This window comes from Ciconia boyciana, chromosome 25, assembly GCF_034638445.1.
Source record: "Ciconia boyciana chromosome 25, ASM3463844v1, whole genome shotgun sequence".
Lineage (NCBI taxonomy): Eukaryota > Metazoa > Chordata > Aves > Ciconiiformes > Ciconiidae > Ciconia > Ciconia boyciana.
In genome coordinates, this window is record NC_132958.1 from 5,373,451 (window position 1) to 5,400,788 (window position 27,338).

At 51.1% G+C, this 27,338-nt stretch overlaps 2 protein-coding genes across 3 annotated transcripts; both read left to right on the top strand.

Moving 5' to 3' along the window:
- Positions 1-6,938: 6,938 nt before the first annotated feature.
- On the top strand, positions 6,939-20,044 carry ERLIN2 (ER lipid raft associated 2). Its single transcript, XM_072845971.1, has 11 exons — positions 6,939-7,125; positions 7,230-7,311; positions 7,729-7,775; positions 8,281-8,342; positions 9,230-9,355; positions 11,309-11,382; positions 11,806-11,864; positions 13,131-13,222; positions 13,569-13,658; positions 15,935-16,014; positions 17,108-20,044. The coding sequence occupies exons 1-11, from the start codon at positions 7,019-7,021 to the stop codon at positions 17,315-17,317; spliced, it is 1,029 nt and encodes a 342-aa protein (XP_072702072.1). The 5' UTR covers positions 6,939-7,018; the 3' UTR covers positions 17,318-20,044.
- Positions 20,045-21,686: 1,642 nt separating this feature from the next.
- PLPBP (pyridoxal phosphate binding protein) lies at positions 21,687-26,742 on the top strand. 2 transcript variants are annotated; one of them, XM_072845972.1, is made up of 8 exons: positions 21,687-21,820; positions 22,283-22,390; positions 22,619-22,654; positions 23,247-23,322; positions 23,501-23,635; positions 23,824-23,966; positions 24,620-24,718; positions 25,042-26,742. In XM_072845972.1, the coding sequence occupies exons 1-8, from the start codon at positions 21,725-21,727 to the stop codon at positions 25,177-25,179; spliced, it is 831 nt and encodes a 276-aa protein (XP_072702073.1). In that variant the 5' UTR covers positions 21,687-21,724; the 3' UTR covers positions 25,180-26,742. The 2 variants fall into 2 exon arrangements, with proteins under 2 accessions (XP_072702073.1, XP_072702074.1); XM_072845973.1 differs by lacking the exon at positions 22,283-22,390 and having other exon boundaries at positions 21,688-21,820.
- Positions 26,743-27,338: the final 596 nt, after the last annotated feature.

Below are 27,338 nucleotides of genomic sequence, written 5' to 3' on the forward strand. Positions count from 1 at the left end.
GAAAGTAGGGCCCGGCGCGTTTTCAACTCTATTTTGGGTGAAAACACTTCTTGAAAGATCTTGAAAGGAGCTGGCAGTTTAGTAGTTCAAATGATTAATGAGCACTGGCTCAGCCGGGTGGATTTCTCGCGCCGTGCCAGCAGCTGGGCTGCTCCAGCGGGCCAAGACACGCTGCGCTCCCCCCGCTCCCCCGCTCCCCCCGCGCCCCCCGGCTCCCCCCGAGCCCCCCTGGTTTTCCCGGAAATGACACCAACGCGACAGGCCCCGCATATGGAAAAAGTTAAATATAAATTACTGCTGAAAGAGGCCTCGCTGAGCGGAGTTAGTTAAAGATGTTTATGGATTCAGAAACACGGGCCTGCATATGTATTTAGGGATGACAAATGTGATTCAATAAGTAAGGAATTTCTCCGTGGGCTGAGGCGGGACCCGCGCGGCGCGGGCGCTGCTCTGGGCTCTCCGGCTCGGCCGCGCCAGCGCCATAAATCCTGCAGACAGGCTCCTTTTTCCTTCCCGGGCAGCTCGGGGTTTATTTTCGTTTTTTTCCCGGATCAGACCAAGTCGCTGCATCTCCTGCATTTGGGATGTGACAGCACCGTGCCATGCCTGGACCCTCTGCGTGCATCCCCTGGGGCGGCTTCGGGGGACCCGGAACCCGATGGATGCTCCGTGCGGGTCGCCGGGGACTGTGCCGTCCACGCCGCCACCGATGCCAGGCACGTGTCCGTCCCCAGGCTCTCCCGTCCCCCTGGAGAGCCGTGCTCAGCAGAGCAGCCGGACCCTTCAGGGCTGTCAGCGGATGATTAATGACCAACAACCCCGAAACTGCCCCGATTGCCAGTTTGGGTGTTGTTTGATCCGGTGCTTAATGAGTTCAGACATACTTGTGCAAGCCGCTTCACGCAGGCAGCTGGGCAGTCTCATGGAGCCCGGTGGGGCGGGGGCACGTGCGTGTCCCCCACCCAAACTGCCCTGTGCTCCACGCTGCTATTGAGCATCTCGCTTGGGGCGCACAATGTCGGCGACCGCAACAAACTGATGCAAGAAACCCCTAAACTAAACTCCAGCTGCCGTGGCGTGGGCCAGGCAGGGATGCCGGGTCCGTGGCAGGGATGCCGGGTCCCAGGGGGGATGCTGGATTTGGGGTGACAAACCCCAGCGAACCTGCAGCGATGGGCAGCGCAGGAGCCGGCCCCTCGGCTCCCCCCATCCTGCCGCCTCCGTGGGGCTCGCAGGGAAGCGCCTTTCGGGGGGTCAGCACCCGGCCGGGCTTTTGACCGACAGCCACATTCCTTTGTCCTGATTTTATTCGTTAGCAGCGTTTGGCCTGGATGCAGAGACAGCTAATGAGGGACTGAGTTTATTGCAGTTTGATTTTTCTGTTAAAACAGTACAATAAAATAAATGCACTTGGAAATCTGGTATGTGTTTGTACATAGTAGATTTATGGCTCTGGAGGCTTCCAGAGAGACACAGCCTTTCATTCCCTTCCTTATTGGAACAGATCATATTGCAGAGTTTAAAGGGCTCTGGAGTTGTGATTTATTTGAAGGGAGAAACTAGGGAAATCCAACTATCTGTTCCCTGGCTCAGATCATCCAGTAATTCCCCAGCCAAGGGGACGGATCTGCACCTCCTCCACGGATTTTTTATTTTTTTTTCCTCCTGTCGCTTACATTATCCCACTCTAAATATATCACCGAGACAGGGCTGACTCCTGACCTGGGCTTCAGCACCTCGCCGAGGCTTCCCCAGCCCTTCCCGGAATCCCACAAATAAATCACCCTCCTGGAGCCCTTTCCGAGCTCCTCCGCGCCACTCGTGGGACGGGACCCGCGCGGGGCCGGGCGCTGCCTTGATCCGGAGCAGAGATCAAGGCAGAGATCTTGTTTTTATCTCCGGAATCGGGTGATAAATCTGTGCCACCGGTCCCTGGTTCCTTTCAAGGCAGCCCTTTCCCCTCCCTCGCTGCTCTCCTGGCCTTTGCACAGTCCCCGGGCAGAGGAGAGCACAGCGGCTTGGATCCAGGTCAGGATTTGTGCCTGAAAGCCTTTTTCATGCATTTCCTAACCCGCCCCTGCCTTGTTCCTGCGGCTCGGCCGGACCCGCCGTTGGGGGGACGATGCTGCAGCTCCTGCCTCCGAGCGGGACCGTGCTCCGGGCTGGGGCTGCCGTGGCCGCTTCCCTCCCGCCCTCCTGGAGGAAAACCAGTTTTGCCCCTCTCTGAGGTTTCCTGCACCCCAGGGATGAAGCACCTCGACGGCTGTTGTGGGCACAACTGGAGTATCACCGCGATGGCTCGACACGCGGTGCTGCCCTGGTGCACCCCAGCGCCATCCCAGCAGTTCCCGCTGGCAGGAACAGGGTGAGCCTGTTCCCCCCAGCCCGAAAATGGGCTTTTTGTAAAGCATGTGGCGTTTGCAGGCAAGAACTCGCTGGGTTTTGGTGCAAAACCCCCTCCTGCTTCTCCCTGCTCCCGGGTACCTCCGGGACATTTGGGAATGACCAGTTTGGGGCCCGGCAGCAGCATTCGTCCTTCCCCGTGCCATGTCAGGAGCCCCACGGGAGGAGATTTCCTTCCTCCTCTGCCGTGACCATCGTGGCTGCAGGGCCGACGAAAGGGAAGGAGGTTTCCAGCCCGGGGGGGGACACCAGCTCTGGCAGCCACTCTCCTCCTCCTGCCCCTGCTCCATCTCAGCTTCTCCAGCCCATGTTTTTCACGGGGTTTTTTCTCTCCCTGCGCACAGGCAGGCTCTGTTTGCCATTAGCTTCCTCTCCTCTGCCCTAGGAGCTGATCCGAGTGCTAATTCTCACGCATGTTTTGGGTAAATCTACTTTCTTTCCTGGGATGAATTGTGGTTTCCAAGCGCCATTAATCATTTCCCTTTAGAAAACAGCGTCGGGGGGTTGGAAACATTGCTCCTTTATTTACTGGGAGGATGACCTGGCACGCTGGCGCCTGGTCACGGGGCTGGCGTCTGCGGGGCGACGCAGAGCGAAGCCTCGGGGTGAGCTCTCCTCTGCTGTGCCAGGACGGCAGCGTTGGCTCCCACTGGGACCGTCCCCCCAAGGACGAACCTCCCGGCCCTGATGTTAGGGGTGAGCAAGAGCCCGTGGAGCAGCTGGAGATGGAGGACGGATGGAGGACGGAGAGAAAAACGCTGCCGAAACGCCACGTGTTTTAACCCTTTCCCAAGAGCCTCTTCCCGCAGGGGTCGTTCCCCGGGGAGCTTGTTTGCACCGTGAGATGTGTCGTGGCGAGGGCAGAAATGCCAACCCTGTTCTCTGCCTGCCCCGAGTGCCCCTCAAAATGCCTGGGACATGAAATCAGGACCCTCCGCTTATCGCCCGCCGGCGGGGCTCGGGCGGGCAGGGAGTCAAAGGAAACTTCTCCTGCCCCGATTGCAGCGAGGGTAAAGAGGTGCAGCGAGCACATGTGAACGGTTTCCTCCTTTCCAGCTCAGGACTGTCAGAGGATGATTAATGGCCAACGCCGCAGAACTGCCTTGATTGCCAAGTGCTGTATTGTTAGCACTGACATGTAACGAGCCCAGACATACTTTAACACAATTCTGCACCGTAATCTGCAAATAACGTTCGATAGACTTAATTTGTTAAGTATTTCCCCCCTCACAGTCCCTCTCCCCACCTCCTTTCCCTTTCAAAGCCATGTCAGAGCGGCCAGCGGCCCAGCCGAGCACCCTGCAGCCCCCCAGCCCTGCTGCAGCCCCAGCTCTTGCCGAGGATTTCCCTTGCCGGGCTTGGCTGCTCCTTTAGGTTTCGGCTAGGGAGCAGCTTTCTCTCTTCTCCCCAGTCAAACAAAAAAAAATCAACTTTTTATGCGCATTCAACCCTGTGCAAATTCAGTCCTGCACTGCTGCCGTGCTCCGGTGTGAGCTGCAATAGTTACCGGCAATTTTGGGGTTCCACCAGATGACTTAGGGGCTCCCCAGGCCAATAAGCAGGTTACCACGCCAGCCGGCACCCGGGTGAGGGACCCCCTGCACCCAGAGCGGCTCCCGGCTCCCAGGTAGAAGCCCTGACGGAGCCGCAGTGAGTTCCAGCAGCTCCCAGCGCTCATGGAGCATGAGTCTTCCTCGAGGCCCTTCACAAACACGGTGAGACACAGTTCTTGGGCATCACGGTTAGCAAAGCGCCGGGTTTGCCGTTCAGAGCGGCTTCCCCCAGGAGTGCCAGAGCGGCCGAGCCTGGGGAGGCGAGCGGGGCCGTGCCGGAGGGTGCTGGGAGCACCAGTGGATGGGAATGGCATGGGATGGGATGGGATGGGATGGGATGGGATGGGATGGGGATGGGGATGGGGATGGGATGGGGATGGGATGGGATGGGGTGGGATGGCATGGGGATGGGGATAGGATGGGGATGGGATGGGATGGGATGGCATGGGGATAGGGATGGGATGGAGATGGGGATGGGGTTGGGATGGGATGGGGATGGGATGGGGATGGGGATGGGGATGGGATGGGGATGGGGATGGGATGGGATGGCATGGCATGGCATGGCATGGCATGGCATGGGGATGGGGATGGGATGGGATGGGGATGGGGATGGATGGCGATGGCGATGGGATGGGGATGGGGATGGGATGGGATGGGATGTGATGGGGATGGGATGGGGATGGGATGGGGATGGGATGGGATGGGGATGGGATGGGGATGGGGGTGGGATGGGGATGGGATGGGATGGGATGGGATGGGGATGGGATGGGGATGGGGATGGGGATGGGATGGGGATGGGGATGGGGATGGGGATGGGATGGGATGGGGACGGGATGGGATGGGGATGGGATGGGATGGGGATGGGGATGGGATGGGATGGGGATGGGGATGGGGATGGGATGGGGATGGGATGGGGGTGGGGATGGGGATGGGGATGGGATGGGATGGGATGGGGATGGGATGGGGATAGGGATGGGAATGGTATGGGGATGGGGATGGGAATGGTATGGGGATGGGGATGGGATGGGGATGGGGGTGGGATGGGGATGGGATGGGGATGGGGATGGGATGTGGATAGGGATGGGATGGGGATGGGGATGGGGATGGGGTTGGGATGGGATGGGATGGGGACGGGATGGGATGGGATGGGATGGGATGGGGATGGGATGGGGATGGGGATGGGGGTGGGATGGGGATGGGGATGGGGATGGGATGGGGATGGGGATGGATGGCGATGGGATGGGGATGGGGATGGAATGGGGATGGAGATGGGAATGGGGATGGGGATGGGACTGGCGAGCAAGAGCTTTCCACCCCACCGCTTCCGCTGTGCACGAAGGTAACCTTAAACGCCGAAGCAGGAACCGTGGGGACAGAGTTTTTCCACCCCTATTCACAACTGTCAGGCGGTGATTAATGGCCAACAGGCTCGAAATTGCCTTTATTGCCAGCCCGGCATTGTTACTTGTGACAGCTAATGAGGTTAGACAGACTTTTACGCAGTGTTTTATGCCGGTCCCAGCGGAGCAGCCCTGGGGGGTTCAGTGCCCCGGGCGGGGGGACCCTCCCCGCTCCCCAGCAGTGACCAAGCCCGGGCACGTCCTGGGGGCCTGCCCGCCTGCCAGCCCCGGCTCCGTCCCCGGTGGGGCTGGGGAGAGGCAGCGGGCAGGCTGGGACCGCGGCGCTAACGAGAGCGCTCAGAGACCTTCCAACTTGTCTCAATTAACGTCGCAGTAAAACCCGCGAGATATTTTTATACGGGCTCCACTGCAGCGGGGCGGGGAGGAACGGGGCAGGGATGAAAAAGTTTTCAAGTGCCGGAGAGAAGTGGGTGTAATAAACCATTTCTTCATATAAAAAAGCCCGTGCTGTTAAAAACCAGAGAGCCGCGGCACAGACACCACCGAATGTTCCTGGCCCCGGGTCCAGAAGTAATGATTTTTGGGGGCTTTTTTTTTTTTTTTTTTCAGGATTATTACAAATATTTACCTTTGTGCTAGTTCACATCTTGATGCTGTTAAACACGTGGCCGCAGCTGGTTTCCCATTCAGGGTAATGATATAGCGCCGATGTTATGAAGCAAAACCTCGCCTGCGAGCCAGAACACCCCACATTTAAAAATCTATTACTTTTCAATATTATATGAATGTATTTTGCTTCAGCTCAGAGCAATTTCCTAGTTTACCCTTATTAAACTGAGAGGGGGCTGAGCAGAGGTTCTTGATTTATGAAACACATACTGGATTCATTAAAACCTTTAAAGATTTAATACATTTTATCAAGGCCTTAAATCTGGGCAAGCGTTTTAAAAAAAAAACCAATACAGGGCGTATTTCATCTCTGGCGCCCTTTTGCGCTTATTTAAGAGCTGTAAAATTTGGATTGACAAATATCGCGGATATTTCATTCCTTATTTCTAAACGGCGCTGAATCCTCCTGACAGGTTTGTTATATACAACCCTCGGAGATCTATCAAGTGTAAAGATCAAATTATTCTCCTTTATTGACATTTTATACGTCTCTCCCATGGGTTTTAAGTCCCCTTCAACAATTACAGAGGTGGGAGATTTAATATGTTTTCGCCCGGCCTGTCGCTTTTCCCGTTACTGCCCCTCCGGCGGCCCAAACGAGGCCCAGCCGGGGAGCGGGGCTCCACCGCGGCGGGGAGCGGGGCCGTGTCGGGCCCACGGGGGCCGCGGGCGGCCGGAGGTCCGCGCCGGGCAGGGCCTTCTGCCGGCGCCTCCCGGGGCACGAGGCCCCCGCGGGGCCGGGCGGAGCACCCCGCCACGCCGCCCTCCCGCTCCCCCCCGCCCCGCTCTTTGGAGCGCGGACCCGGCAGCGCGGGGCTGCGCGGCCCCCCCCGGCCCCGCGCGGCGTGGGGCGCCGGCGCGGGCGGGCCTCGAACCCGCGGCCCCGCGGCTCCCGCGCCTCCACCGCCCCCTGGCGGGGCGCCGCCGCGGCGGAAGGGGCGGTCGCGCGGTGATGACGTCGGGGCGGCGCCGGGCCGGGGCGGCTGAGCGGGCCGCGCCGCCCGGTGGAGCCGCCGCTGCCGAGCGCCGGGCATGGCCCAGCTGGGCGCCATCGCGGCGCTCTCCCTCAGCTTCCTCGCCGCCGCCTTCCTCTCGGCCATCCACAAGATCGAGGAGGGGCACATCGGCGTCTACTACCGGTGAGGCGGGGCCCCGCGGCCTCCCCCCGCCCGGGCGGGCCGGGCCCGGAGCAGGCCGCCTCTCACGGCCCTCTGTTTTCTTCCTTCCTTCCTTCCTTCCGCAGCGGCGGGGCGTTGCTGACCTCCACCAGCGGGCCCGGCTTCCACCTCATGCTGCCCTTCATCACGTCCTACAAGTCAGTGCAGGTGCTGCTGGGCCGCTGCCCGCCCGCCCGCCCGCCGGGAACGGGGCCCTGCCGCGGGGGTGGGTCGGGCTCCGCGGGTCTCCTGCCGCCCCCGGCTCCGCCGAGGCGCGGGGCGGCGGATTGAGAGCCGCTGTGGGAAACGCCGGGGCTGGGTCGTGGTTGCCGGGGTGGCGGGGGGTCGTGGCGGCTTGTGCTTGTGCCCGGTGCCGGGGGAGAAGCGGCCCCGGGGGTGTCCTGCTGAGCCGCGCACGAGGGCCCGAGCGAGGCGGGTTCGGCTCTCGCTTTTAGTGCTTTCCCCGAGGAGGGCAAGGGGAGATGTGGGCAGAAACTTGCGGCTGTTTTATACGCTTATAAGCAGGTAGGATTTGTGCAGGGAGAAGCCGGTCTCTTAAGCCTCTTCTCTTAAATCTCTCTTCAGACCACGCTGCAGACGGATGAGGTGAAAAATGTCCCGTGTGGTACCAGGTGAGATGTCCAGCTGTTACCCCCCGCAGTCCTTCATTTTTGCTAGAAACCTTTCGATCCTTTCCCTTTTTTCCCCGCCGCTTGCTCCAGCGTGCTTTAAAACGTGTAGATTTGTTTTCATGGGCTGGATTTCCCCCCACCACCCCAACCGAAATCGGTGGAAGGCTCTGCAATGGTCACGCATCGCCCCAGGTGATGAGCCCTGCGGGGGTGGTTTACGTGCAGCCATCCTCAGGGTCTGCACTGAGTTTTCCAAGCCTGGGACCACATTTCATGATCTAATTTCTGAAGATGCCTGTCTGGAGACACCAGGAGCCTGGTGCAAGGAGTGGGGTGTTGGGGGGTTGCCGGAATGCCGCAGCCGTGCTGGGTGCGGATGCCGTGCTCGGCCCGCTAGAGGGGAGTGTCCCCTGCTCAGAAGCTGCCCAGCTGCACAGGCAGAGCGCTTGGCCTCCAGCAAACTTAATTTCTTTTTTTTTTTTTTTCCTTTGTCTTTCTTTTGCAGTGGAGGAGTGATGATTTATTTTGACAGAATCGAGGTGGTGAATTTCCTCATCCAGAGTGCAGGTGAGTTATTCCCCCGTGACCCTGCAAATCCTGCAATCCAAAGTTCTTTGTGCTCCCTGCTAGTGTGAGATGAGGCGGAGGGGTTGTGCGTGGTTGTGTGCTTTGATTTGGAGCTAGGGCGTACCATGGATATTCTCCTGCGTACCTTGTAAAGCCCCGTACTTCCTGGGCGGAAACTTTAAACCAGCTCTTCCAGACATTTTGTGTGTTTATTATTTCTTGCACATACTTGTTCTGTGCTGCTAGTTGCTTCACCAATACCTGAATACCATCCATCACTTTTATTATTTGTATTATTATGGCCCCACTGGGCTTTATGCTTCAGTGAAGAACTTCTGATTTGAATAACGAGGTGTGCAGGAGGTAGGGGAGACAAGGTGTCTGTGAGCAGAAGGCTGGCTTTGAGGCCCAAGGAGAATGACCTGTGCAGCCTTTTTTCCCAAATTCTTTCATTTTTAATATCCTGTTGGTTGCAGCTGCCTGGCTTATCGGTGGCCTGCTTTGAGACCTCTGTTTTATGCCAGCTGCAGGATGCCCTTCCCTCATTGTGCGCAGACCACGCAGTCTCTGTGTTTTGCAGCTCAGACACAAGCCATGCGTATTTGCAGATAGTGTAGAGAGGGCTGCTGGTAGCGAGGGGTCCTTCTGTTCACAAAGCACGGGACAGAATATTGGTTAGGGTGTTGTATACTAGCAATAAATAAAACTCCCCTGAGCAAAGTATTTGTTTGTGGTGCAGGCTTCTCTTGTGGGTGGATTCCTCATTTCACATTGGCGCTGTGACTCGTGCTGCTGTGACTGAGCCGTAAGGTTTTCAGTGCAAGTGCTCGGCCCAAGCCGAGACATGCCTCCGTCCCAGCTGTTAACACCCGTTTCTTCTTTTGTAGTATACGACATAGTGAAGAACTACACCGCTGACTATGACAAAGCTCTCATCTTCAACAAGATTCACCATGAGCTGAACCAGTTCTGCAGTGTCCACACGCTGCAGGAGGTCTACATTGAGCTGTTCGGTGAGCTGCCCCTCTGACCTTTCCCTGTTGGATTGACGGCTCCTTGAGTGATGTTTCTGATGGCTATTTGCATGGGCTGTTGGTGCAGAAGTCACTACCCCTGACTGATGGGCTTTTTACCTATTAATCCAGTGTCTGCTCTGTTTGGAATCAGGATTGTTAACCAGCTACCGTCATTTACTCCTTGTTATCTTTTGGTGCTGAGTGCTTCAGTATGTTGTAACAAAAAAAAATCCAAATCCACACTTGCCAGTAGGAGCGGAAGGGTTTTAGGGAAGAAGGGAGTGGTAATTCTGCGGTGTTCTTTGTGTGTTTAGCAAATGTGATTTGTTGAATCAGTCGCAGGGTTTGCTAGTCCAGATGGAAAAGCCAGTCTTCTGCTCTTTGCTGTTACAAAAAGTATGAGTGAGCGCTCCCTGGCCTGTGGGTTTGATTAGCTTTGTGTCATGCACGTTGCTGCAATGCCTGGGCACTGCGAGTGAGTGCTGGAAAACAGGACTGCTTGGCAAGGGCCTGCTGACCTTCCCTCCCTCGCTTCAGGCCACTGGGAAATCAGGCAGCACAGACGCTGGGAGAACACATTGCAAGAGACCGTCTGAAGAAAAGTTGTGGTTTCTTGGTAGAAATAGACCAGTCACTGCCAGCGCTGAGTGTTTTGTTTATGGCTTTGGACAGACAAGAAATCCTTTCCAGCGTTTCAGCCCTACAGCAGCGCTGACTGCAGGCAAAGTGTTGCTATGAGTGGTTTTGGACCCCAAATGGACAGAATTTGTGCCTGAAAGAACACAGGGTGTTTGCAGACTCCTGTTCTCTGTTCAAACTGGGCTTTCCAAGAAGCCTGGCTATCCGCTTTGACAGGCCCCTGCACAAGGTGCAGAACTGGGGCTCGGTTCCCCTCCAGTTCCTTTATGGGACTGCTGGCGGGTGTACTGGTTCTTTGCTGATGGAGTCTCCAGATGTCGGCAGCTGCTGATGACAACTGCTGGAAATGGACTCAAAGCCACTGATTTGCACAGAAGGAACTTGTATAAACTCCCGTGTAACTCTTTGTTTGAGCTGAATGTTTTCTGGCTCAGGAGTTCTGAAATGGGGCACAGCCCATTTCGAGCAGACCTATGTCATTCTCTGCCCCCACAGCTGCGAGCAGGTGCAGGAAACTGATAACAGCTGTTTCCTAAACTCCTGGCTGAACTTCATTATGAGCCTGAGTTCCAGATAGCTAAACTGGGACCAAAGCAAATAATCAAGGAGTGCGATGTGATCGCTTTCAAGGCCATTACATTTTTATTTTCCCTTTGCACTTCTCAGCAGGCCCCAACTGGAAACACTGCTATCCTTAGAGCTTTTCATTGAAGCAGGGTTTTGGTTTGTATTTCCTTTTGAAATTTCTGAGCTACGCTGGAGTTAACCGTTATCCATCGAGCCAAACAGACGTTACCGATGATTTTTTTGCAGCCTATTAAAATAACTGATGCAGCCATTTCACGTTTCTGCCTTTCCATTTTCTTTGTCTCTTGCTGGCACAGGTGCAGTTCCTAATCAGTCACGATTTAGCTGGACCACGTTACTTCAGGATCTAGTTGGGAAGATATCAATGGGGAAGTGCATTAGAGCACAGGTTCTTTATCGTAAAGATGCTGCTTCTGGCTCGGAAAGATTCCAAACTGCAGGTTATGGGAAACTGGAAAGAGTTTCATTTTATCCCTGACATGTTCCTTTAGTCTGTCCCAAGTGTTTGCCACTGGTCAATGCTGCTTGACTTGCTGAGAGAGATGGGAACTGCCTTGGGGTCAGGGATGGTTTTGCTCAGGCCAGCACTTCTACGTCAAACTTACATTTGTACTTACTTTCCAGGAATAAGAAATCTGAGCCATTCCAGCTAATTCTGTACGTGTTGACAACAAGCTGCCTTGCGGGGTTTTTAGTTACTTTTTTTTTTTTCCCCCCAATCAGATCAGATTGATGAAAACCTTAAACTGGCCTTGCAGCAAGACCTAACTACAATGGCCCCTGGATTAATTATACAGGTAATCAGGATTCCACTTTGAGATGTCTAAGGTGCAGATCATAAGGAGGGATAAGGACTAAAAGGAAATAGGAAGCTGTGAAACTTTTTTAGAAAATTGCTTTATAGTACAGACTTTGTTTAACTTGAGGAATGAGAACAGTATCCTTTCCACCCCCTCTTAGCTTTGATGTGTTGGGTTTCTTTTGGTGTTATTCTGGGTACTGGCTTACCCAGGTTTTAATCTCCTGTCATGTCAGGAGATCATTCAGTCCTAATTTGCTCTGCGGAGTTTGGAGCTGGTCACAGTTTCTGCAGCATGTAAAAGCTTTGTGTGGCAGAGCATGCCCTAAGTGTTAGCTCCCCCATCCTCTGCAGCCTCAGGGGCCGTTTGGCTTTTGATTGTTGGCTGCTTGCCTATGTTTTCTTTGGTCTCTCTTTCCAGGCAGTTCGAGTTACAAAGCCAAACATCCCTGAAACAATCCGGAGGAATTATGAGCTCATGTAAGTGCCTGAGACTTGCACCTTTGTGTTACCAAAAAGAATCGGTCATCCAGATTAATGTGTTTTCACAGCATGCAGTGATCGGAGTGCCCTCTGCCAGGCCTGCTCTCAGCCTCGTGCTGCCATTCAGAAAGGGTCTGGGGAGGCTGCACCAGATGAGCACGTGTCTGTCACTGTAAGTGCCTGGCAGGTCACTGCTGAGTGAGAAGGTATTTCTCCACTTTGAACACTAGAGCACAGAAATTATTTGCCCAGGGGCTCCTTCCTCTTGACACTGGCCCTATTTTAAAGAGGCCTCCCAAGAGTGTGTGAGTGAGTGGCAGGTGGAGAGATTCCACCACTAATCCTGTTGTTTGACTGGGATGGAGAAACTGTTGATTCAACAAGCTGAAGACTTGCAAAGCTTTGAAATAACTTTCTTTAATAGCACTTGACATACTGATCCCTTTTCAATGCTCTGAGCCAGCTGCCTTCTCTTGCACTTGATCATTCTCTGAGCGCTCTGCCAACAGAGTCTGTGTAGGCCAGAATAAGATCCCTCTCGTCCATTTTGCTTCCCTAGCATTTCGTATGACCTTTTGGTATCGTGGTAAGTCATGTGCGGCATGTTCATGATGGGCAGAATCCCAAATCAACCTGTTATCTGTTGCCATAAATACAGCAGGATATGTGTTGAGAGAGACTTGTTCTTGACCGTAATCTCTCTTCCCTGATTGGGAGCCAGAGCAGAGTATTTTATTTATATACACACTTTTAAAACTTCTTAGTGTATGTACAGACAGTAAGATAGAAAAGGCTTTGGCAGGTAAAACGCACAGAGCCATTTGATTGAATGAAGGGTGATTTCAAAGCTGTATACTTCAAAATGAAGAGGAATAACCATCTGTGAGGGCAAGGCTTTTACAGGATTTTAATTTCTTTCTTTGTTTAAATAATTTCCTCATTAACAGTAGCCCAAAAAACGTAGATGTGTATGGTCTGTGACCTGCCTCTTGTAGAAGGCGTTATGGCAGCCTGCAGAGAGTAGCAGGGAGCGTTTCAGGCGGATTTGACTGAAAAGCCTGCCTGCTAGGGAGGGGAGGAAAAGATGCTTTGGATTAGAAAAAAAGCTCTGTGTGTGCAGGCACATGCCCTCACTTTCCTGATTGCTGCCTGCCCTAAACACGTGCTCAAAGGAGGACTGAGCCAACAGCTCATCCTGGAGATGTGGTAGGCCTCCGCACCAGTAAGCTCACGTTTTGTAACCAGCTTCTTCTGGCTCACTAGGGAGAGTGAGAAGACAAAGCTGCTGATTGCAGCACAGAAGCAGAAGGTGGTGGAGAAGGAAGCGGAGACAGAAAGGAAGAAAGCCCTCATCGGTCTGTATATCTTTGCTTGAAGGCAGTAACTGTAGAGGGGTGTGGTGGGGTAGGCAGCAAAAAGAACCCAGACACTGGGGAGGGATGGACCTGGTTCACTTTTGGGTGATCTCTCTGCTGCATCTGTTTGCTGCTGATCTGAACCTCTTCCAGAGAAACTCGAGAGTTTTTGAGGTGGGTTCCAGCTTTGCCCACAAACATAGACTGATGCCTTCTGAGGGCTGAAAGTTCTTCCCACAATTTATTTCCACCAGAAGGGGGTGGTGAGGACTTCCATGGGTGAAGTTGCTTCTGGCATTAGGAAAACTGGGTGACAACAATGTGGATATGTTCTTTTTCATTTCAGAGGCAGAAAAAATTGCACAAGTTGCTGAAATAACTTATGGGCAGAAAGTGATGGAAAAGGAAACGGAGAAGCGAATTTCAGAGATTGAAGGTGAGTGGTGAGCTTTCCAATAAGTAAATGTGCTGCAGTGAATTTTATCTAAAGATCCTGAAGCGGTTCACCATGGAGTTAAGTAGTTCTTGAAGTGTGTGTATTGACTGTGTTCTTCAATTCAAGCTGACATTCACAGGGGTGAAGTTACTGGTCTGAAGTCTTTCATTTTAGCCCATGTATGTGGTGCACTGCAGTTCTGAATAAACGTGTCTGAACACTCAGATTCTCCCAACATTTTCACTGCCTATTTTGCAGTGGAGTTTTCAGGGGGGCAGATCAGTCAGAATAGTAGAAGGCATTCAGGATACTTGGGCAGTGACAAAGTTAGTGAAGCTTGACTCCAGATTCTTAGGTGATTCTTCATGTCATGTAAGTGCAGGAAGTATAGTTGTCACAAGTACGGAGGAAGGGAATGGCAGGCTGGTGTCTTCCTAAAAGAAGTCGTGCCAGGTTTCGGATAACGGCTGCAGACTCTCACAGAGAAGTGGAAGCATTCTAAAATATTACTGTGCAATCCTGTGGGGGCAGCCACATCCCTTGATTATCTGCAGTAGGGTAGGGCTGTGGAAGCTTTCTATCCTTTTCTTGCTTAGTATTCTTGTAGAACCTGTCTCTTACTTGGAAGGAAGAAGAGGTATGCAAATTTAGCTTTAGTTTTTTGTGTAGTGTGAAATATTTAGAAAACGAAGTCTGGCTATTACACACCCTGCAACAGCAGGGGTCTGTTATGTATCTTCCAACTCCTAAAGGTTGAGGGAAGGGGAGGGGGAGCTGCTTCTTTTGAAAATGCAGTATTTTGCGTTAACCAATAAATCTGTAATATCTGTTTAGTTTGCATTTTTGCTTTTTCATCCTCCTTTTAGTTTTGCAGCTAACTACTTTTAGGAACTCAGATTAACCAGAGGCAGGAGTAGGAATGTTTCTTTGCAGGCTCTGCTTCTTGAAACTCTCTTTCTCAAGGTGATCTTTCTAGGAGGTTGTACTGTGAAGTTAAGATGTCCCCCGCCCATCTGATACAATGCTTTGTCAAGGAAATTCCGGGACATGAAAAGGGGTCTGCATTTCCAGCTCAGAGTGGCAAGGCCTTATTTCCAATTACATTCATTATAGGCCCTGTCAAGCTTTGCAGAAGGCCGCTGAGGAGCCAATTAAGAGTTTTACAGATCAGCAGCTTCTCATTAAGAAGTTCTTCGCAGAAATACAAGGGTTTTTATTTCTTATAAATGTGTGTCACCGGGTGTCAGGCCTTCAATTCAACTCTGTGCTGGCAGAGAATTCCTGTCTCCCTCATTCTTTCTAGTGTCTCTGACTGGGACCACTCTTTTTAGCCAAAAGAGAGGAAGTTGTGAGCCAAACCATCCAATTGCTTATATGATTTTTAAGTGTAGCAGCTTACAGGACTCCCTGCTAGTATAGGTAAACAAATGGTTTATCCAGCTGTGCAAGGCTCAAATCCAGACTGGCATGTATTACAATCATGTGGCTCCCTATCGTAGAAGGAATGTCAAGAGATCACATCGAAGCAGCCAGATGACGCTCATCTTAGCCTTAACGTGGTGGCCTGTATCACATCGTTATCATTGGATAGATAGAAATTCAGAAGGAAAAAAGTAGCGCAGTACAGAAAGGGGAAGTGTTTCTTTCCTTAAATGTCTTTGCTAGGAGTCAGGGAATTGCAGTATCCTGCAGGATTAGACCCTTAACGCAATTGTTGATATTACAGAGAAACAGCTCTCCAACATCTGTCCAAGGGGCAGAGCCTGTAAAGGTTAAAATTGCCTGCCTCTACGTGCCAGAATCTTAACCTCAATATCCCAGACAAAATCCCATCTGGGGAATTGCTTTCAGTCACAGACTTCGTCTGTAGAGCAATCTGCTGTGCTGTTCTTGGAGTCCTGTGCAAATGTCGTGGGTAAATACCACTTTTGCAATGGAACAGTTGCTGCGTTTTCAGCACGAGAGTTAGTGGCTGGCTAGAGAAGAAAGAGTGTTCTCAGCCCGCGTGACAGGGGTAGTAATAAAAACCTTATGTTTATAAAATGCTTTGAGGTCTTCAGTTGCAGATGCAATTTACTTAATGCTATCATCCTGCAGCGTTTTAGATGTAAATTGAGAATCCATTTCTGGGTTTCCCATTTTGTTCCTTCTTCCCCTTGTTGTATCCCGTACAGTTTAGATGTGGTACTGGCCACTTTTAAAAGTTTCCAGCTGCAAATGGTGCCAAGATGGCTGGAAATAAAAATCTGAATATGAGAGCATGTGTTTTCTTCCAGATGCTGCATTTCTTGCAAGAGAGAAGGCAAGAGCTGATGCTGAATGCTACACTGCTATGAAAGTAGCCGAGGCTAACAAGGTATTGTTATTTCCTTACGCTGTGCCTTGAAGCAGGGCTCCGTACATTAGGCTGTATAGAAATACTCAGCAAAAGAGGAGTCTGTGTTTATTGTTTGCTTGTTGCGTCTCATTGTTTAAGTCAAATAGCAAAACAAAGCCATCTCCTCTCAGAAAAGTTTTCATCGAAACTGAAGCAATTAGATCTTTATTTGCAAATTCATTTTCCTCTCTGGACAGATAAATTTATGTCAGGATACATGAAATATCTGGTCATCTCTGGAGACAGCTCTGCTAGATGCTAATGGGGCCATGGCTCCCTCTGTAGATAGAATATCAGTTTCAGCGTTGCCCTTTCACGCTGTTGTAATCAGAAATGTCGATTCGTTCCAATCTGCAAGCTGGCAAGCAGTCAAAGCGGGGAGATCTCTAGAGTGACAGGCAGGCTTAGAGTAAACAAGTGTTCAGGTAAAGAACAAATGGAGCTGATCTTACACACCAGACTAACTAGCCTGGCAAAGCCTTGGTCCCGCAAAAGGAAAAAAAAAAAAAAAATGGAAACAGAGAAATTCTATGGATGGAGCTGCCAGGCTTGTTATTGCCAGCACGTTCCCAGGACATCCCAGCAGGAAGACTTTCTGTTTTGTAAGGGTCAGTGAGAATGGACAGAGGTCTGGGATGTTTGTGCACAAGTTTTGTCCCAGTTATTCTATCCTCTCTGTTATAATGTCATTATCCTGAACGAATGAGCTCTGCTCTCCGAAACAGACTCGTCAATCTACTCTCTGGAAAAAAGCCAGTTGTATTTTTCTTTCCAGTAGCTTGCCTTGCAAGGGCTTTCAGTGAGTTATGTGCTTTCGAGCATCTCCATCTCTGGTACATTTGGATTGAACATTTCCCCAGCTGCTTCCATCACTTTCTCATTTTGCCATTTAGTCACCGGGATTTAGAGCTTCACTTAGACGTACTGAAAGAGAGCACTCTGTCTTTTCAGCTGAAGAGAGGATGAGCATGCCTGCTAGTGTTGTGGAAAAGTGGATGTCTTGTATGCTCATGACAGAAATTTGCTTTTGACTGAATCTGAGCTGTTGGTGATATGTTTTCTTTTTGTGCAGCTGAAGTTAACTCCTGAGTACTTGCAGCTGATGAAATACAAGGCTATCGCAGCAAACAGCAAGATATATTTTGGCAAAGATATTCCCAACATGTTCATGGACTATGGGGGAAGCCAGACCAAATTTGCGGAGGGACTGGCAGAAGGAATCCAAGAAGAGGATGGGGCAGGAACTAGCGAGGACACAAAACTACTTCATAACGTCAACTGAAAAGAAAGATTTCTATTCGTTTTATATCAAAAGAAACATGAACTGGGAAGTTCTTTTTCATTTTCCCCCTTTCTGTGCTGAAAGAGACGAATCAGACTTAATCCTATCAATCTTTTGTATGAAAATTAGACACAAAGACTCTGATATTTATGGGGTGGTTTTTCTGGTAACTTCTAAGCAGCCAGCTCCAGGTACGTCCTCTAGATGCACCTCTCCCTGCTCTTGGGCATACAGACCAAATTATTCTGGAGAGGCTAGCTAGACTATCTGTTCCGCAGCCAGCTTAGATGGGTACTTAATTTTGGATTGAGGTGGCTTGTAGCAGTTGGAAGTAAAGAAATTTTGAGGCTTTGGAGGGAGGGGAATTGCTGCTACAACTTGGTTTTTTTTTTTTTCTTGTTGGAAACTTCAAGTACTTTATTTCAAACCCCTTTTAAAAAAAGGTGCTAGACTTTTGTACACTACGCGTGGCTGCTTGAAGGCCTGGACCTTGTCCAGATGGCAGGTTACTGCCAGTAGTGTGGGGCGCTGGGACGATCTAACAGCCCGTGTCTATGCTCTGGGTCCGTCCTGAGAGCAGGGTGTAGCAAAAGCACAAAACCACCTTTGACGGAGGTCTGAGCCCGTGTGTTTTGCCTTGGTAGGGCAGCTGAGACCACGTGCAGAGTGAGTGACAGAAGTTCAGCTGCAGTCCTGCAGGTTACCTGGTTACCGTGGGGGGATCTAAGCCTTAGACCATGTGTCACGCAGGTAGTGGCCCAAACTGTTCCTTTTCTGCATCTTAACACTGGTTTGTTTTCCATTTGTCATATTTGGGGAGGGCAAAGGGGAGTCTGTGTTTTGAGGCTTTTGCCAACAGTTTAGCTGCTGGGTGAGGGGCGTAGGCATGCTGATGGAGGCAGTGTCCTGCCAGCGCGTAATTGGACTTGATTTTCAGTGAAACCAGACTGCAAGCATGGTATTTGTCACAGTCGTCATAGTTAGAAAAACTAGGGAAAAAAGAATTTTTGTCTCAGGGACCCTGACTTTGCAAAAAGCCTTGCTGGCAAGTAACTGCTTGAATGACTAGTCCCGTAGTCATTACAGTACATTATCTGCCTCTGCAAGACCAACTGGATATCAGTGTTTACAGTGTCTTATTAGAAAGAGGACATTCAGGTAAACTGAAATGAATGGAACTGAGTTACTGTTGGTTTTGCGTTTTTTTTTTTTTCTGAATAGACCTTGTGAAAGGAAGATTTACTAGTAGCAAAGGACACAAAACATCATACTGAAAAGTCGCAGGGCAAAGAACCTCTTCTCTCTGAGCTGTCCAAAGATAAATTTTCCTTTTTCGCTCAGAACAATGCTATATAACGTACCTTTCACTTCAGAAAACTGATCAATTCTTCACATATCGGATGCAAAGACATAATAGGGTTTTGTTTTACACACATACAAAACTTGAGGGGGTGTTAAAGACAAAAGTTCAGGCCTAGAGAGAACTTTTTTTTTTTCCTCTCCCTAATCCATCTGCCGCTTGGCAGGAGAGCCTGTTTATTAATTGCTGTTACAATTTGCGGCCAACATACTAATATGAGATGATGCAAGTGTAAGTGATAACTTACTTGTCAGAGACCAGCCTATTGCATTTACAATCTTGTGCCCCAAACGCTTGCTACCTGCTACACTTGGTTTCACTCTTCAGTGTTTTAAATATGCATTAGCCTTTTTAATAAGGCAGTCACACTAAGATAGAAATCTGATGAATTTCAGCTGCTGGTTCCAGTATTTTTACTTCAGTTTTCTTTTCCCTGTTAGGAGAGTGACTATTGATACTTGAAAATGCAAAATAAAAGATAAGCATCGGTTTCTGTTGGAGAAAAGTCCCATCTCCTCTCTGTCGTCTTTGTATTTGTTGGAAAATACGAGCTAAGGGAAGTTGAATCTCCAGACCTGTGTGCTACATTAGGCAACACAGCAGTCAAAAAATTGCATCAATAGGTAGGCTGTAATATTATTGACTTTTATAACTAGGTCTCTGCAGGAAGATTATGAAAAGGGAATAGGAGAAATGTAGGAATGAGGTAATAGTACCTAAACCTTTGAGGATGATCTCATTTGGGATTGCTCTACATTCATGTTTGAGATTTCCACTAGTAACTAAACCCTACTTTTTACGCGAGTATTTTTCACTAACAAAAAGACCCAAATAAGCCAAAGTGGTATTATAAAGTATGTTTTTGTATGACTTCATGGTAAGACAATAGTTTGGAATAAATAGATCTTAATGATTTTTTTAATTGAAAACATCACTACTGAAGTATTCTTGTAATTTAGTTAAATTATAATAAGAGGAAAAAAAGCAAAAACAAAGGTGAAATTGTACCAGTCTTCACATGCTAAAATCCATTGTTGTGTCTTCATTCAGGTTTCTTCATTATATGTATAATTTTCTTAATTTTCCAGAGTAGATCTGTCACTACATGTAAATCTTTATTCTGTCTATCTCTAACTGGCATTTTGTCCTAATTTCTGTAATCTGAAATCTTGAAATGAAGATCTGAATTCTAAAACCACTCTGTATAGTGAAGAAAATACAGGTTTGTGGCACTGCTGATACCTGAGAATTGCTGGCGGGAGCATGGTAATGCTTTACCAATACAGTCTTTGATCTTCTTATGTCTTGAATTAAAAGCCTTTTTATTTTGGTATTTGCTATGACAATAAAATGGCCTTCAATTTTAATGTCAGTCTTTTTATTTTTTTTAAGTAATAATCTTTAACACAATGTGTAGATATACTTGCAGGGGAAGATTTAGCAGGGCTAACATCAAGGCTGCTGCTGCTCCAGTGGGAGAGTGCGGAGCCCTGGGGTGCTGCGGATCGGTGCTGTGCTGGCAGACGCACGTCTGTGCCGCTGCACGGTGCCAGTTCTCCCTTTCCAGTGAGCAGGAGAGAGGAAAGCGGAGCTCCGGCAGAAGAAGAGCGGCAGAGGTGTCCGTGTCAGCTCAGCAGCCAGCCGAGGAATGCCGTAAACGTCTTTTGGCCCCACTTTGCTAAGCAGATTGGTGAAAAATACGGTAACAAGACTTCAGTGGGAAGTATCTAGGATTTGGTAAAGTTTGCAGAAAATCATTGTCATGTTTTAGCAGACAAAGGGCAGGAACCTTCTGGGTATTTTTAAACAGCTGTGTAAATACTGTCATTGCTCAGAATATGGGGAGGGAGAGCAAGTTCTGCACATTAAGGCAAATATTTTAGTTAATGGGTTCCAGCTGGCAGTTTCCCATTCTTTCCATCTGACTTGCCGCGATAAAGGCTGGCATTGTCCGCGGCGCCGGGGCCTCCCGCGCCCCGTGGCTGCTCCGGCTGCGTGGCTGCCATGGGTGGCTGCGCTCCAAGCGCTCCCCGCCGCCCGTCCCGGCCTTCGCAGTCGCTTGCTCAAACAGGGCGCGCAGAACAAGTGGTGTCGCCTGCCCTGGTTTTGCGACCTTTCTTCTGAAAGAATTGAGATTTGCACCCTAGGGAGACCGCTCTTCGCGCAGGCGGGAAGAACATCGTTTTTTGGGGGTGGGTTGTGGGCTTTTTTGTTTTGGGGGTGTTTTTTTCTTGGAGTAGGCAAGCTGTGGGGGTCAGAATGAGTTCGGCGGTGTCATCGCGACGGGCAGTACTTGCCCACTGAACAAACGAGGCTGCTGGTGCCAGAGTTTCTTTCCAATGGTGAGGGCCAAGGGTTTCTGCAGATGCCTTCCTCGTAGCCGAGCCACGGCTCCTGCCCAGACACCTTCTATCTACCTGGCAAAAGCTGCAGCTGGTGGAAACCTCCTCCTCTCCCCGCTCCCCTGGCAGAGGGGAGGCTGGGGGGCCGGGGCAGGGTTATGAGGTGCTGACACCGCTCTTGTTCGTTGCAGCCGGGACCCCCAGCTCTCCTCGCTGCCCCTCGCAGCGGCATCGGGCCTGCGCCTCCATCCCAGCCGTCGCATGGGCAGGTAGGCGGGTTTGGGTAGCGCCGGGCAGGAGGGAGGCAGGGTCGGTCCCGTTACCCGCGGCACGGGTGGGTGCCTGGATTTGTCACCGCCAAAATCTGTGACAGGTGCAAGGGGAGGGAGGGCACGGCAGCGTGCGCGCTGCAGGCAGCCCCAGCCAGGCCCTGCGGCCCAGCCTTTCCCCTCAGGAGCCCCTGGGGGCTGGCGGCCGGCCCCAAGGGGCTCGGGGAGCGGGGGCCGCCCCGGGCCGCCCCCGCGGCCGGGCCTTGCCCTGCCCGCCGTGCCGGCCGCCATGGCGCCCGCCGACCTTCCCAACATGGCGCCCCCGCCCCGCCTCTGCCATTGGTCGGCGGTGCGCGGCGGAGCGATCCCATTGGCCGCGGGGCCGGGGGAGGAGCTGCGCGTGTTGTGTGGCGGAAGGCGGCGGGGCCGGCCGGGGATGTGGAGAGCGGGCATGGCCGCCGGGGACGGGCTGGGCCCGGCGCTGCGGGCCGTCACCGAGCAGGTGCAGCAGGCGGCAGCGCGGAGGCCGCAGGTGAGGGGCCTGGGGCGCGGAGGGGGCCGGGGTGGCGGAGGGGAGCCCTGACCCCGCCGGGGTAGGCCGCTCGCCATGGCGGTAGGTCCTCCGTCACCATAGAGTGGGGCCCCGCATCGTGAGGGCAGCTCCTCCGTCACCATGGAAACAGCCCCCGTCACTACAGAGACGGGCCCACCATGGAGGCGGCGGTCTGTTCCCCCCAGCGAAGGAGACTGGACCCCGTCGTCGTCCTTAGAGTTAGGCCTCCCCCTGCTAGAGCCAGGCCCAGCACCCTACAGAGGGACGCGTCCCCCATCTCCGTGGAGGCCGCCCTGACCCCCTCCCATGGCGGCCCCAGGCTGTGGGGTGATCTGAGCTGGGGCTGGGGGGCCTGGCTGGGCTCTGCAGGACACTGGGGAGAGTGTGGAGCAGGTTGGAGCCTCCCCTGCGCGTCCCCCTCACCCTCGGGTGCTTCTGCAGGGGCTCCCGGCCGTGCAGCCGCGGCTGGTGGCTGTCAGCAAGACGAAGCCGGCAGAGATGGTGATCGACGCCTACAGCCACGGGCAGCGCAGCTTCGGGGAGAACTACGTGAGTTGGCTGGGCCCCACGGGTCTGTGAGTGGGCCCCCACGCTGAAGGCAGGTGCCGGGCAGCCCAGCGTGCGTGGGGAGCTGGGCTTGGTTATAGCATCAGGCCCCTGGCCTTGTATTTATGAGGTGCACGTTGGTCCCAGGAACATCCATTCCAGAGAGACCGTTCTTACGGTGCAGGCACATCTGGCGTGGTTTTAACGAGAGAATGTCTTGAATTCTCCTAGGTCCAAGAGTTGCTAGAAAAGGCATCAGACTCCAGAGTAAGTACACAGTTCCTTATATAGTCTCTCTCCTTGTATAGCTGTGTCCTGAGAGCTGTTCAGCAAAAGTCCTGTTTTTTGTTAGGGATTTGGCGATGGAGGCTGTTTGATCCTTGTCTTTTCACATAAATGGTGGGGTTATTCTTAGCTCTTTGCCTCTGCCCCGTTCCCCCTCCTTGCCTTGCTGGCTCCGGAGGATTCTGTGAATATGTGCGCCTTAGTCATAAAGTATTTGTCTGAACAGTGCTTTACCTTTTGTGCTTTCTGCTTTAGGAGATGCATAGTCCTCATTTAGAAAAATAGTAACGCTCAGTTTGGGGAAAAGACATAATTTTATGATTGTTCAGTTACAAAAGAGCTTTGCTTTCTCCATTCACCTTGTAATGCTCTGCAGCCGCAGCCCTGTTCCTCTCCAGACTGTGAAGCAATCTCAGCATGCACCGCAAGAGCTGCCTGAGCTCTGTCTCTCAGGGTAAACAAAAGGAGAAGATTGGGTGTCTGGTATTTTGTTTGTGGGCAAACTAAGACTTAAGTATTGTGTAGGGGAAGAGGGAATTATCATTCAAACCTAACTGTTCCCCTCTGCTTTCAGATTCTGTCATCTTGTCCAGAGATTAAGTGGCATTTTATTGGCCATCTGCAGAAAAACAATGTCAACAAGTTAATCGGTAAACCCTATTTAATTTTATGTACCATGCCCCTGTGGGTAATAGTCTTCCAATGTCGAAATAACAACAACCTCATGTACATTAACTCACCAGTGCCTGTCTCTGTGAGCGAGCTGAGTTGTAGGTACAGAAAATTCTGTGCCAGCAGAATTGCCCTCAGCCTGTGTTTTCTCCCCAGCTGTCCCTAACCTGTTCATGTTGGAAACGGTGGATTCTGTGAAACTGGCAGACAGAGTCAACAGCTCATGGCAGAAAAAAGGGTCGTCTCAGAAGCTGAAGGTCATGGTGCAAGTTAACACGAGTGGAGAAGACAGTAAGTGGCTTTTTCTGATGATATGCGCATTTGTCCTCCTGACTTGATAGAAACAACCTGAATGGGATGGGCTCTTAAAGTGTTTCTCTAAGCTAAGATGGAACATGATCATCTGTTGGCTTCTGCCTGGCTGTGGGGAGGGGAGCTCTCTGGCAGAGCTTGGCACAAATCTCCCCGCTTTTTGCCAGGTAAGCATGGCCTTCCTCCCGGAGACACCACGGCTGCTGTGGAGCACGTCATCAACAAGTGTCCGAGCCTGGAGTTTGTGGGGCTGATGACGATCGGCAGCATCGGGCATGACCTTAGTAAGGGGCCAAATCCCGACTTCCAGGTAAGATCATCTAGAAGGAAACGCAAACTGTTGACTGGCCTCCCATTACAGTCTGTTGTCTGTCCCAGCCAAACCAGTACGCAGTCAAGCTGTAATCTGACTGTAGATTGTCAATAGAAACACCTTGTTCAGAGTAGAACAGACCTCTGAAGTGTCAGTATTAACGCAGGTGGCGTTAATTAGGTAATTAGGCTTGTTTCTGCAGAGGCCAGGTGCCCATATGTATTTGGTTCTCTGAAGCTGTAGCCAGGATGTGGGCAGGGCACCTTGTGCAGCAGTTATTGTCCTGGATCCTCTGGTGCTTTCAGATGAGGTTTCAGTCAGCCTTCCTTTGCACGCTGTGTGCACAAGGCTGCATCAGGCAGAGGAACTGGGTCTGTGTTCCTCCTCTGTCATGCTGGTGTGATAATTGGATGTCTTCAGATGTGTAGACTTGTAAGTACGTGTGTTGTCAGTAACGTAGCCTGTAATGGGAAATCTCCAGGCGCTGTTACGATGCTGCAGAGCAAGCTTCAGTGGGAAGCGTGGGAATTGCACATTCTGTGTGAAGGAGACTTCAAAGAAAGGCAGAAATTGTGATCTGTGAAACCCTGAAACTGAGCTGGTGTGGCTGTCAAGTGTGTGATCCTCTCTTCTTCCCTCCTCCCTTCTAGATGCTGCTGTCTTTGCGGCAAGAAGTGTGTGAAAAGCTGAACCTCCCCATTGAGAAGGTGGAGCTGAGCATGGGCATGTCCACAGACTTCCAGCACGCAGTAAGTCTGGTTTCCTTTTGCCACCCCTACTCTCGGGAACCAAACGTACCAGCACCAGCAGTAGGCACCCCAAAGTCCAGCCCAGGCGTCATCCAGACGGGCCTCTTAGGCCTCCCCTTGGATGGAGAGACTGATGGTGCTGTTCCGTGAAAAACAGCTCTCCTGGTCCTGGCGTAGAGTTCTGGGGATCAAAACAGACCCTAGCTGTAGCTGTGGATGGGGAGTACGTGGGGAATCGTCCTTCTGTGACATGGCGAGTGGACTGTCCTGGCAGGTGTGGGTGGCAGCCCTGCCCTGAACTCCTCCTTTCTGTCTCTTCGTAGATAGAGGTTGGATCCACAAACGTCAGGATTGGAAGCACTATTTTTGGAGAGCGAGATTATTCCAACAAAGCAGTCGGTGGCAAGGCCCCTGCTGAAACTAAAGGCAAAACGGAGACCTTGACAGTGCAGGGTCATTAGATGGGAAAAAAAAAAAAGTGGCCTCAACAGAGGACAGATGATGGAAGACCTCACTATGCATTCTTACCTCCCTCCGTGTTGGCACCCAATCGTGATGGTGAGAGGGAATTCCTCATAACAGAATAGAGGCCAGGACTGCCTCATAGTTTATTGTGATTATAGAGTACCCATAGAAACTGGAAATTTTTATAACCAACAAATGATAAGAAAATTTATGGTTGAAAGTGATTGTGGTAACTTGGCTCCTTCAGGGTCATTAAGAACAGTGACTTTTGGATAACTAGGTTGAACAAACTAAATATTGGTCAGGATGGAGCTGCTAATGAGCAAGGTGTATCTGCAGCAGTGTCGGTGATTATGTTTTCACTGAGGACTAAATTCTTCATTAAACAAGTTATAATCTTGCCAGAGACCTATAAATGTTTCCCCAAATAAAAGTTTTGCACGTGGTCACAACTGAGGGATGCTGACATAGAAACTGTGATAGTCGTACTGTGACACTGGAGAGACTGTATCCATTTAAACAGAGGACAAATAACAAGCACACGAGGACGGATGAGGAGCGCAGTTGCCAGCATGAGTTCATGGCATAATGTTTTGGATGCAGATCCCAAGTGCGGGAGTGTCTTCTCGGCTGAAGCTTATGTTTGTTCTTTTCAGGCTGACACTGCTAACTTTTCCCACTGGTTCCATGTTTGCTCAGATCTTCTGGGATGCTCTCAACCTTCCCCTTCCCCTCTTGTGAAGTGTTGTTGGGAGTTATTTTCATCCTGCGTAGTACTTCTTGACACTGTAAGTTCTTTTTGGTCAGAATGGGGCTTTTCTGCGAGGTCCCTGGTCTACCATCAGCTTGCTGTTGCTTTCCAAGGCAAGTCACTTAACCGTTTGGTGCCTCCACCATCCCATCTATATCTGTATGAGGATAATAACGCTTGGCTTGTCTCACAGGGCAACAGTGAGGTTTGCTAGCGGCCCTTCAGGAAAAGTACTTCAGAAAGTAAGGTATTATTATTCCACTGTGTTCTAAGTTCCTGGAAAAAAAAATCCAGTTGCCCCTGACAGAGCTTCTAGGGTGATGTCTTAAGATATTAAGTGCTGGTCTAGCCTTCACTTCTGGAAGAGGGAAACGACTCTCTCACTGCAGTAACTATTTCATTCAGACGTGAGCAGAAGCTCCTGCATTGTCTCGTGCTATTTGGCCAACGGTAGGTACGGCAAGTCTCTCCTGTAACCTGGGTTACAACTACATTTTTGGGCTTTTTTGTGCTGCTAAGAGGAGGAGACATCGGTTACCAGCAGAAACATCCTTCCCAGGCTTTTCTCTGTGTGCGTGTGGTTAAATCTAGCTGTTGGTTTTACTCTCTGACTATAAATGCTGAATGTAAATGAAAAGAGTCAACTCTAACGCCAGCCTGTCATAGCTACATGGTTTAGAAGCAACATGCAGTCTGAGCTGCCCTCCTCGGCACTGCACCATGTGTTGTTTCATAGTCTATTAATAAAAAGTGGTGAATTTTAATGCCATCTGTGCCAACTATAAAGCTATTAAAGATGTTATTTTTATGTGCCAGCGTTGTGAATAAATGCCCTGAGTTGTCGTCGAAGCTATTTCCCTAACCTGGAGCCGCTGTTGAGCGAGACTTGCTTGTCTGGGGATGGAGGGAGGAGGGCGGTTTGAAAGACAGCTGAAACAGAGCTGGCATGAAAGTGAAGCTCGCTTTGATCAGAAAGGAGGAAAAAAAAAATAGCTGCTGAGCTGGGCGAGATGTCAGATGGCGTGAGGTATTTCTGGAGAAGCCCTCTGGGTGGCACTGCTCCCCAGGACCGGGCCCGGGCTCCTGCTCCACCGGAGGAGGGACACGGGCTGCTGGCGGGCAGGTACGGATCAGTGCCGAGGCTCAGAAATAACCGTATTGTCCACCTGATGGTTGGAGGGAATCCCTTCCTCTTCCACCTCTTTCTTCCCAGAATTTCGGCACCACGCACTGACCGCAGATCCTCCCCTTTGCAAGTTCGACAACGTTAAAAGCCTTCCCTTGATCTTACAGAGCAAACTCAGGACCCCCCTTCTCCTCTGAATTGGATTCAAATGTGTGAAGGCTGCCGCTGTCTCTGCGGTGTTTGTTTGCTACTTGTAAAATGTTGTCTAGAGCTCTCCA

Bases quoted from the DNA above. Each gene is read 5' to 3' on its own strand.
- ERLIN2 (XM_072845971.1), top strand. From the start codon at position 7,019: ATGGCCCAGCTGGGCGCCATCGCGGCGCTCTCCCTCAGCTTCCTCGCC. The intron at 9,356-11,308 runs GTGAGCTGCCCC...CCCCCCAATCAG, and splicing joins GGTCTACATTGAGCTGTTCG to ATCAGATTGATGAAAACCTT. The intron at 13,223-13,568 runs GTCTGTATATCT...TTTTCATTTCAG, and splicing joins AAGGAAGAAAGCCCTCATCG to AGGCAGAAAAAATTGCACAA.
- PLPBP (XM_072845972.1), top strand. From the start codon at position 21,725: ATGTGGAGAGCGGGCATGGCCGCCGGGGACGGGCTGGGCCCGGCGCTG. The intron at 22,655-23,246 runs GTAAGTACACAG...CTCTGCTTTCAG, and splicing joins AAAAGGCATCAGACTCCAGA to ATTCTGTCATCTTGTCCAGA. The intron at 24,719-25,041 runs GTAAGTCTGGTT...GTCTCTTCGTAG, and splicing joins CCACAGACTTCCAGCACGCA to ATAGAGGTTGGATCCACAAA.